Source organism: Lissotriton vulgaris, chromosome 8 (genome assembly GCF_964263255.1).
Source record: "Lissotriton vulgaris chromosome 8, aLisVul1.2, whole genome shotgun sequence".
In the NCBI taxonomy this organism is placed as follows: domain Eukaryota; kingdom Metazoa; phylum Chordata; class Amphibia; order Caudata; family Salamandridae; genus Lissotriton; species Lissotriton vulgaris.
In genome coordinates, this window is record NC_141696.1 from 829,569,620 (window position 1) to 829,581,682 (window position 12,063).

Genomic DNA, 12,063 nt, shown 5'->3' on the forward strand with positions numbered 1-12,063 from the left:
TGGATTTTCTGCACTTTACACGCCCTTCCCCAGTCTCCCACCCTCTACCTCGCTCCCCCATCTCTCCCCCCTTCCTCTATGCACTCCCTCCTTCCTGCTAAGTGAAGCAACAGACCCTCCTAGGTCTGTGGTGATGAGTGGTGGTTCACTCCCTTAAGTGACATATTAATACAATTTGTGACTTGATGTCTCCCATGTGAGATTTCTAGACTAATATAATCAAGGAACAATTAACCTCATAAGTGCTGCGCCCAGTCCAACTACCTCGGGAGTGCTGCCGTCGGCCGTTGGACGTTCCAGCTGCACCTGCGCAATGGAACGTTCAGCACTGGAGCTGGACGTTCCATAGCAGCTAAGGTGTTAAGGACATTCAAGAAACCATATGCAGATGCCCTTTTAGTCATGGGTAATCTAAAATTATTTTTTTTATTCTTGGAGTTTAATAATTTTTTTAGTATTGTTTACATATTTATTATTATGCGTTTATTTATGTAATTTCATATTTTTTATATATAAATGTGTATAATTAGTAATGTATTTTTAGTAAAACCTATTATTATATATTGTTTACTGTTTTGTGGATAATAACATTTAAAACATATTTTACTTTTTTTGCAGTCTATTTGTTACATTTATTCATTTTTCTCATATTTGTTTGTAAAAAAAATAATATATATATATATATATAGTTGTTATATTAGTATATTTAACCCTTTCCATGCGGCCGCGATTCCCCTGGTGTGCTGTAAACAACACGAACAGGGGCGGGCCGTGACGAACCCCAGCCGTCATCAGCACACGAGCACCGTAGTGCATGACGGCTGGGGTTCGTCATCAGCATGGAAGGGGTTAAAAACATTGGAACATTTAAATATAGATTATAACGAATATATTTTTAAAATATGTGCATTTGTTTAATAAATTTGTATTCATATATATTTTTAAGTATTACTTAAACCTATTTAATTTACATTATAATAATATTATATGTTAAAACATTAAATATTTATTGTTTTTACTTTATATAAAAACAGTTTATTGTATATATTGTTTGAGTATTAATGCAAAACAATATTTGTTGATAATTTTGTACTTATTATATGTATAGAAAAACTATATTGTTGTGATCAATATTTTTGACACGATATTTCTGTATCACAATATTTTTTGTTTTGATATTGTGTCAGTACTCCACTTCCAGGGTTGGGTGCACCAAAAGGGCTTCTCAAGATCCTAGCCTTGAGGAGAAACAGAATTATACATAGTGCTGTGGAGAAGTGTGGCTCACTGGTTAGAGGATTCAGAAAAGGGGGTGGTGATGGACAGAGTATCTGAATTAAACAGAACACTCATACCCAGTCAACAGATCTGGGCTTGATCCATCACCGTTTTTTAGCTCACTGCACCATCCCAGCTCAGAACCTGGCTACATGCAAATTAGTCTGTCCCTGGCCCAGTGCATCATGGGCACAGGGCAGACCAAACTACCAAGCCAATTCTTATACTGGGAAGGAAACAAGCTTCCGGGGACCGGTTTCTGGCATTACAGCCGTCTTCGGCCCGGCTAGCTTGAATCCTGATGGTGCAATGAGGAAGGGACTCACATCTGAGTATACCCTTCCACGCTTATGGTGGACAAAACGATTCAGAAAAGGGGGTGGTGATGGACAGAGTATCTGATTTAAACAGAACACGCATACCCAGTCAACAGATCAGGGCTTGATCCATCACCGTTTTTTAGCTCACTGCACCATCCCAGCTTAGAACCTGGCTACATGCAAATTAGTCTGTCCCTGGCCCAGTGCATCATGGGAACAGGGCAGACCAAACTACCAAGCCAATTCTTATACTGGGAAGGAAACAAGCTTCCGGGGACCGGTTTCTGGCATTACAGCCGTCTTCGGCCCAGCTTGCTTGAATCCTGATGGTGCAATGAGCAAGGGACTCACATCTGAGTATACCCTTCCACGCTTATGGTGGACAAAACGATTCAGAAAAGGGGGTGGTGATGGACAGAGTATCTGAATTAAACAGAACACTCATACCCAGTCAACAGATCAGGGCTTGATCCATCACCGTTTTTTAGCTCACTGCACCATCCCAGCTCAGAACCTTTTCTGAATCGTTTTTGGCCACTATAGGTGTGGCAGGGTATACTCAGACATGAGTCCCTTACTCACTGCACCATCAGGATTCAAGCAAGCCGGGCCGACGACGGCTGAAATGCCAGAAACCGGTCCCCGGAAGCTTGTCTCTTTTCTGGTGAAGAATTGGCTTGGTAGTTTAGTCTGCCCTGTTCCCATGATGCACTGGGCCAGGGACAGACTGATTTGCATATAGCCAGGTTCTGAGCTGTGATGGTGCACTTAGGAAAGCGCAAATTAAGGGCCTCATTATGATGGGGGTCGGACTTACATCCCACCTCCATCCATTCGGAAATGGGTCTGCCCGACTACAAACCAGTGGTCCTGCCAGCCCAATTAGGATGTAACTGCCACCACAGCGGTCGCAATGTCTATCTTTTGTATAGTGTTGGATGCTTCTGGCTGGACATGGACAACCTACAGATCCTTGAATTGCCTGCCACAAGGTGCAGGTATATGTAGGAGAGCACCTTAGGTGCCCCCCCAAGACCCAAGCTGAGGCCCATGGGTGAAGGGGGGCCCGCTGCGGGCCCCCAATGTCCCTTTCTGCCAGCCTTTTCATGCGAGTTCACCACTATGAATGGGCCGGCAGAAAGTAACATTGTAATACCAACGGCGGGACCTGGCAGGCACCGCCACCATTGTAGGTATTTCTGCTCCTCCGATGGGTAGATCCACCGCAATCATAATGGGCAGGCGGGAATCCTCTTTCTGAAGACGGGCTGTCGGTGGTGGTCCCACCGTCAAGGTAATTAGGCCCCAAGTGCTTTTTTTGGCAATTCTGAAGCCTGATGGAAGGTAATATTTTAACTTTACTTGGTGATATGCAAGTGACAAATATTCACTGAAACTAGATTTCCACACATTATTGTTTGTGCTCCATGTAGTTTTATCAGTTGAATTATGTTAGAGCAAAGTTAGTGGCCATTCCAATGGAAAATGCGCTGTCTGTAAATTGCAATGAGCTACCCAGGGTGGCCCCTCTGTAATGGCATCAGTCAGCGAAAAATAAAATGATAATAAAGTAATATTATCATTTTTTCACTGACTGAGCCAGGAAGTCTTGGGCTGGCCAGGCCAGGCCATGGCAAGGAGGAGTGGTAGGTGCTCTGTAAAGTGCACATGTCTGCAAACCAGGCTGCTCAGACCAATCTTGGTGCTGCTCTCATGCTATTGAGAGCAGTGCCAGGATTGGGTGGGGAACCTGTACTGGTGTCCCAGGGACTTCTGGGACACCATCAGCAGCAGGAGAAAAGAGGACCACTGAGGCGACTGGCAGGGTCGGCGGCAGGACAGGTAATTTGAAAATTGTTTTATTTCCTTAATCCCCCAGCCTCCATTTGAGTTATGCAGCGGCCACTACTGGAGCTGTCATACCATGCTTTAGTAATATATTTGTGACAGAGTGCTAAAAAAATTCACCACAAACTACATACCACACCCTTACTGACTTATTGCAGAATGGGAGAGGCTGATTTGCTACACTTTTCACAGTCCCTATGTGTTCAGTGATGTAATATTCATGGCAGCACCCATGCTCTAAAATTGTTCCCGGCACCACTGCCTCAATGGAGCTCAGAAGTATAAATTATTAGTTTGGCTCTCATTACGAATGGCCTCCTAATTCCACGTTTGCACAGTTACAGGCCCCACCAGAATTATGAGATCTATGGTTTTTCACACAGAGATTTCGGCTGTTAGAGCTAACCAACATTTCTGTGTGAAAATCAAGGGGAAAGTGGGGAATTGCTAAAGGAATCTGAGCAAGAATTAGAGATTCCCCGGTAATTTCTCAATTCTAAGGGAACCAGAAGGGTTCCACTTGTAATGCTCTGCATTTTTGCCCCCTAAGGGATATCAGTATCCCCAGAATCGGTAGCGTGGAGGGTGGGGAAAATCCAAGTAATTTTACGAGCCACTTGTTATGAGGAGCTGAGTGTCTTTGTTAAGGATGCAGTATATGTTCATAACTTGCTGATTTGCTATTGTGTGCACGTGCATGTGTGGGTGTATGGATGGGTCTACCTATGCATTTTCACTGAAGGTGGTCTGCTCCTGTCTCAGATTCTAAACTATGGCAATATAGGCATCTCTATTGATCAATTCGTGCTTCTAAAATATGCCAAGAGAAGATAAGGTAAATACTAATGCAAAATTCACTGAATTACTAGGTTATTCAATATCGTCACTAATGAGGAACACTCTTGCATTTTGACTGGAAGAGTGGTATTTCCTAGGCACTAGTTGCCTAAAGCCTTGTGCTTCCACCTTCTCTCCTAGGTCAGTTGATCATCTGTTCTTGATGTGATGAGTTCAGAAATTGTAACCTCATGCAAGAAATGGAAGATCAGTTTTCATTGTCACTGAATGGAGTTGAACATGTGATATAAAATGTACACAAATGTATTCAAGTTGAATTATAAAGTTTGCCTTTCCTTATTCTGCAGGAGTTCAGGCTTCGCAAACAATGGCGAAAACTGACTTGGTGCACATGGAACGATATAAAACCAAAATCCTCAATGTTGGCCGACGGCTATGTGTGGATCCAGCCTTGATTGCCGGCATAATATCTCGTGAGACACGTGCTGGCACAGGGCTTGTCAATGGATGGGGTGACAATGGAAATGCCTGGGGCTTAATGCAGGTACTGCTGTGATCACTGGACTCTCAAATGGTATCTTTGCAGAGCTGAAAAGGAAAGCGGAAACCTCCGTTTTGACACACAGCGCACTGAGTAAAATCCCTAGGGATTTCTTTTTAAAGTATGAATGTCTGCCAATCTATTACATCAACAATTCAACAAAGTATACATAGTGATTCAAAAAAGATTCTTTCATTTGATGTCTTTATTCAAACAAATTATGTACAAACAGAATATTTGCTTTTCAAGTATTTGAAACAAATGCTCAAGACCTTGCATGTGTCATTCAATCGGAGCAAACTCAATGCATTTCGGGTTGTGAAACCCTTCATCAGGGGGAAATAGTTTAAAGCATTCCAATGTAATCTGTGGCCTCTTGCTAGAACAGTACAAAAAAAAACAACATTGCATCACTTTTCATGTATTATACAAAGACGTCAAACTGACTAAAGATATCTGTATGTGCCTCCACTGTGACAGAGTGTGACCATGATTACCATGCAATTCACATATACGGTGACTCCGGAAAAATTATAAAATATAAAATGAAAATATATTGTGTCCTTAGGTAAATTAGAAATGGCCTTGTGCAAAAAATGGGAGATTTAACCAATAAAGCCAAAGTGTGGTTCATTGCGGCGCATACCCTGCTTCTCACTCTATCATTACTAAAGAAGTTAAGAGTGAATAGTTGTGAATGCATCACTTATCTACTTAAGGTAATTCAGTCCCAGAGACACTTCATTACCTTCAAAAGTGCGGTGTGTTGATTGGAAACCCGAAGTGAGCCTCCTGCCTCAAAACGGAACGTATGTAGAAAGTGTAGAAAGTGTAAGATATTAAGTGAACGACAATGGAGTAAAAAGTGTATTTGTGACAGTGGATGTAAACACAGATTTACACACAAGAATACTGGGGTAAAATAGAAATAAAACACAAGTGCATTACAGGAAACATTGCAATTCATAACGATCATTGAGACCTTTAGGTATAATGGTCCTTAAGTAATTCATCCAAAAGGTTTCTCGTTGGGCTAGTAAAGTGTGGGTTTCTAAAGCAGCACGTGCCACAATCTTCTCTAAAATTGTGAATCGTAATTGAGGGATGGTGTGTCAATCCAGTGGGCTGCTAAACATGAATTGCAATTTTTTGAGTACATATCATACTCTTATGCTCTATGATTCTTATTTTTATTTTGCGGGCTGTTCTGCCAACATAAGTTAATCCTCATGGGCATTGAATGGTGTAAATCACTCCCTCTGTGTTACAATCTGAGGTGTGTTTTAAAAACATCTTTTTGCCTGTATGGAGGTGATGAAAAGAATCTCCCGTAATAACGTTTCCACATTGTCCACAATTCCAACAATTCCGCATGCCTATATGTTTTCTGTTGTTGACTAAATTTTTGATTTAAGGTTTTTTTTTAAATTCTCTGACCGGGTATGAGCTAAAAGAGGTTTATCAAAAAAACCGTAGTGAAATCACTTTCCTGTTCCAGAATCTCCCATCTCTTCATGATGACCTTTTTGAATTGTATTGCTTGCTGCGAGTGATTTAAGACAAACACCTCTCATTTTTGTTGAATTTTAGGAACATTTTGAAGTAGGTCTTCATATTTCATATAAGCGACCAGTGTTTTGGCTGATTCAAGGGTTTCTGATGGATAACCACATTTATTATACCTCTCTAATTGTTCTTGAATTAGGATTACAGTTTGTAAAGGACTGGATGTCATCCTTTTTTAATGCGTATAAACTGTGAAATGGGCAAATGTTTTTTTAAAGACATTAGGTGGGAGCTAGAAAAATGAAGTGCATTGCTTCTATCGGTAGGTTTTCTGTATACCAATTTTTGTAAACCCTTGTCAGTTTTCTGTATTTCAATGTCCAAGAAGTGGATCTTGTTGGGATGAATGTTGTATGTAAATTGAATATGTGGATTGCAATGATTGAGTTGGTGGATGTTCTCTTTTAGTGTCACTTGGTTCCCTTTCCAAATTACTAAGATATCATCTATGAATCTCATATACGCAATTAGGTGTTCTTGCCATTGTCCGTTGTTTAGAATGTGCTTGTCTTCAAAATGTACCATGTAAGTATTGGCATACGAAGGCACTCCTGGAAAGCCCATAGATGTTCCAGTTGTTTGTAAGAAGTATTTCCCGTTCCACGAAAAATAGCTGAGGTAAAGGGAAAATTGCAGCAATTCAAGTAGAAAGACTCCATTTAGATCATCTCGATGACTATTCAGTACTCTACTTTCCACAGCTTCCAAACCTTCCCCATGGGGGATCGAGGTGTATAATGCCACCAAGTCAATGGTGCTTAGTTGTATGTCATCCTTAAAGCTATGCCGAATAAGTTCAAGTTTATTTAAGCTGTCTGTAGTGTCTTTTACATACGTTTTCAACGATTGAACCAATGGTTGTAAATGGAAATCTATGTATCATCCAATGGCTTCATGAATGGAACCGCATCCGGCCACAAACGGGCGAAATGAAGGGTTCACTGAATCCTTATGCATCTTTGGCAACATATACATTGGGATATTTGCGGAGTGATAGTTTGAAGGAAGCATTTGGTGGTTTCTGTAATTCAACCCATCTCTTCTGCATGTACTAAAATCCACGACAATATAGACATGAATTCTGTGGTTGGATCTGCTGGTAGCTGAATGTATGTGTCTGTATTATGAACATGGTCATCCACTTTCTGATCATAAAAAGGTTTGTCCAATACTACAATTGCACCGCCCCTGTCGGCTGGTTGAAAAATTAGGTTAGTGTCCTGTCTTAAAGAACCACAGGCAGGCCCTTAAGCCCACAACAGCACACAACAGTTAAAAAAGAATGACCTTAAAAATCTTTGAATATAATTTCGAAATTAGGTGGGCAGGTTGGAACCGATTTCAGTTCTATCTTTGCAGAGCTGCCATGTTTTCTGAGTGGAATTGCCTGAGCAAGAGCTTTTGATGTGAAGTAATCAAAAGAATACTGAAGCTACCAGGCTCTCACATAGTTAATCTAAAATGATGATACCTTGTTTTCTAAATTTGAGTGAATTGCGGTTGCAATCACACAAAATCAAACCAAACCATGATCTGCTTCATAGTTAAAGGAAGTTGTGTATACAATGGTATTCTGCAAAATAACAAGTTCAACATTAGAATAGTAATAAATTGACCATGATACATCATATGGACCACATATAAAAGATTTGTAGATTTCTCTGCAAAGCATTTTCACACAAAAAGAGGAACACACATCCAATTCATTATCAAAGCAGGATATATTATGAAGAAAAGATTGCCCTTACCTTAATAGTAACTATATTTGATTGCATAATGAAAATGTCCTCAAGTCTAGTGCTGGAATAGCTGGAATAGAGTGGGCTCCAGATGGATTCTGGGTCTAGCAGCTGTTCTTGAGCTAGAACCAGATTCCAGGCCGCCCCTAGAAATTATCCCGCTTGTGTCCCACGAGTGTGCTGACATTGGGACATGCAGCAGTTTCCACACATATTGTTTTGATGTAAGGAGCAGTGGCAGGTTCTACTCCACCTCAATATGCTGCTTATGTTTCACTTCACAGACAATCTAATTTCATTGGTCCCTGTCATGTCCTGGCTGGGTACGGTTTATAGTCAAATCAGGAGCAGCCTCAAAATCAAATGTGGTTGCCCCACCCAACAGCCATCGAGAGAAACAGAGAACCCTACTGCTCTGCAACCTCACAGCTTGGTAGCAAGTAAATAGATTTTTTATTGTGTTTTTGCCTTTCTCAGACTTTGGATCTATGCACGATCTGTATATGCAAGTATGCTCTGTAGAAATACATAGTATGCGTAAAATCTAATAACCATTCTATAGAGATGTCATAAACATTAACACCTTAGCTGCTTGTAAACATTTCTCCCCAGTGCTGCGCTGTCCATTAGAACTAGTGCTGAATGGACGTTCAATGGTCGTGCGCAGCACTGGGGAGGTAGCGCTGCTGACGACCATTGGCCGTCAGCAGCACTTAAGGGGCTAGGGCCTGCAAAAAGTGCATAACTTAATTACTATGGTGTAATTTACAGTCTATTATTATACTTTGGCCACAACTATCCAAAATGGTTTGCTAAACCTTAATAACTTAGTCGAATACCAGACCTGAAACTGTGCTAGTTTGACAATTCTAAGTTGTTATTGAGAACCAATGCTGGGATGGGAATGTCCAGTGCATGCTAAACATTTGTGCTCACTGCCATGAGGACCCAGCTGCAAGTTTCTGGTATCCTGTGTGTTGTTTTTTTGCCCCCCGCTTCACACTAATCTAGTGTCTGAGTGAAGGCCTAGGTCTGCCCCTTGATATGAGTTTGATCCTGGACCTGCGGCAGCGCACCAATCATTTCCTGCTTAATGACGGAGGACTACTGTACCTTTAACGATTTCAAGTGTATATCATGTTGGTGTCATGATCCCAGTGTGACCAGACCTTTTTATCTGGGTCACAGGAGGTGTAGCATACTGGCCCACCTGTGTAAAGTTCCGCTACCACAGGTGTACCAGATCCCTGTGCTGATATCCAGAGTGCCTGTGTCCGTGTGTCTGCTGAAGAGGTGGCAAGGACACCACTGACAATCCTAATTAATTGTGCTGTGGATTTAGCGTTATGCTCCTAAGCAGTCTCCTGGTCTTTAGGACTAACGAAAAAATACAAATATTAAAGGTAGTGTCGATAATTCTCTCTATGTATGTATGCATATGGTATATCTTTAGCTCAAACCCAGCCAAAAGGCAGTGAAGTTGTACATGGCCAAAGACAAACATAAAGTCAATGAGTAATATAGAGAGGAAGTTAAGTTGTGAATGGTTAATTCGTTGCAATGTGGCGTTCGATAAAGAGATGGGACAACAACTCTTTCTCTGTGATTTCCACATTTTACGCTTGTTAGGGAATTGTTTTTAGTTTGAGAGGGCCACCGTGACAGGTGTATATCAGTCAGTTTGGCTTTAAATTGTTTATATGAATGTTGGCTTGACTGCTCTGTCTATTGATATGGGACAACTAATTGTTAAAGGCAGGGCTCTCAAATTATTTTACATCAAAACATATTGGGCTGTCTCCGACTCCTGAGTCACCATTAAATAACTAGCAAAAGGGAGTGCTTATAGAGTCTAAATGCAATTTTAGTTCTGATAAATCTGCCCCACCTGTTTATATGCATTGAAAGGTGCAGTCATAGTGATTAAGTCATACATGCATCAACCTATTTTTAATTATTGCTTGCACACTATTATTACACATTAGCTGTGCTAGGCGGGAGATCTTGTATAATAATGCTTTACGACTGAGCTTTGTTGTTTTTCTCTGACAATCCAGAGGGGTTCCCTTTAACCCGTTGCGTGCTGCCGTCGGTCGACGGAAGCACTACTTCGCTAGTGCTGCCGTCGGCCAACAGCTGCCGCGGCCCGTCCACCTTTTAGAACGCCCGCACTGCGCCGAAATAACGGCCGCAGTTAAGGCGTTAACATTCTTACATCTCTCCTACAACAAAATATGTTAGTGTTGAACCAGTGCATCACCATTTGTGCACACTAGAGGTAGATCTCAGATTATAATGATAGGCAATGTTTTCCCTCAAGGTACCTGATCCGTGTAGGGCACAGTTATAATGAGAAGTCCTTGATGCATGTGATGTGCCCCTAGACCTCTGGCTCGCTGTTCCATCCAGGAGTCTCTTTTTACACTCAGTTTGAGTGCCTAACTGGCCTGTAATGTGTAGTAATTATATCCGTTCAATATATATACACACTATAGTTAGCTAGCCAGCACTGTAGTTTTTTTTTCCAGTGCCTTTCTTAAGTATTGGGATCTGGCTGGCATCATTGTGATTTTCCTTTTGTGCTGTTAATGATTTTTCTTTTGTTATGGAGGCAATCAAAGATTTTCCTTTTTCTTTTTTTTTTATATATGAGGCGCCTTGCAGTACTACAGCGTTTTGAAAGACTTTTCAGGCAGTTGCTTCTTACTCTAGAGGGGGCATCTAGTAAGGATTTGAAGTACTGTGGCCCTGTAAAAGACTTTTCAGGCCGTTGCATTTGACTGTAGAGGGACTTCTAGTAAAACTTTTGTACTGCAGCTTAGTGAAATATATGTCAAGCAGTTGTATTTTACTGAGAATGAACTTTGAGGTAGTTGCATCTTACTCTTGAGGAGCATCTACTAATGCGTTCCAGAACTGAAGCCTCGTGAAAGACTTTTCAAGTATTTGCACATGAAACAAGAGGACTATCTAGCAACAGCTTGAGGTAGCGCAGTTCAGAGAAGGCCTTTTCAAGCAGTTGTATCTGAGTCAAGCGTGAAATCAAGTAACACCTTTTGGTTCTGCAGTTTTGAGGAAGACTTCACCAGCAGTTGCATTTGACTCAACAGGGACAACTAGTAACAACCTTCAGTACTGCAGCTTTGTAAAAAACTTTTCAGTTGCATCTCAAACAAAAGGGCATCTATTAGACCTTCGCAGTACCTTCATCGTGGAGAAAGGCCTGACCGATTGGCTTTGCCATTGCTTCTTTTATTTTACTTGTAGCTTTCCACCCAGTAGCATATTTTTCCATGCTTGCTCTCTCTGTTTTTCTGTCTCTCCCCTGTGCTCTTTTTACTCTCCCATCCCCTTCTCTTCAGTGCTCTCTCTCTCACTCCCAAGAGAATTCAAAACTCAGGAGCAAGACGTCTTCTAACTGTAAAGATAGGAGCTTACAGATCTCCTGTTCTGAGGGATCTCCACTGATTACTGGTCACAAGAAGATCCTTGTTAAAACTATTGTGCATCACTCAAGCTATTGTGCGGTGTGATAAAGGGTAAACGCTCTGAATTTCTCAGAAAAATATATATTTCCAACTGGGGGAAGGCATGTTTGAGGCCAACTTAGTATCTAATAATTCCAGCATACCAGAAAAAAATGTCAGTGACATTACTTTCTCCCTACAGGCTGCCAAATTCTTGAATTCAATCCTGGCAATTCTAAGAGCAACAGAAAAACACCTGAAATTCCGAAAGCTTGTCAAGAGCAATTGTTTCACTATATGATCATCCGAGAACATTTGTATGATTTATCTACAAAAACGCGAAATACCACAAATACCAGCACTCTGTTTACCAACACATCACCTGAACAATTTCCTAAGTTCCCAAAAAGAGTACACTCACGTTCCAGGTTGAAGGTCCGGCATTCTAAAACCTTTGATGGCACTACTCACTCATTACCGTGTGCCAAAATTATGGAACTACCTCC

The 12,063-nt window shown here is 41.3% G+C and overlaps 1 protein-coding gene across 2 annotated transcripts in view; it reads left to right on the plus strand.

Moving 5' to 3' along the window:
- Nucleotides 1-12,063, plus strand: part of LOC147698063 (lysozyme g-like) — a 171,939-nt gene that overhangs the window by 90,387 nt on the left and 69,489 nt on the right. For both annotated transcript variants that reach the window (XM_086934732.1, XM_086934731.1), the window contains one exon: nt 4,592-4,788. In XM_086934732.1, the coding sequence (XP_086790858.1) occupies nt 4,592-4,788 (197 nt within the window). The remainder of the gene's footprint in view (nt 1-4,591; nt 4,789-12,063) is intronic.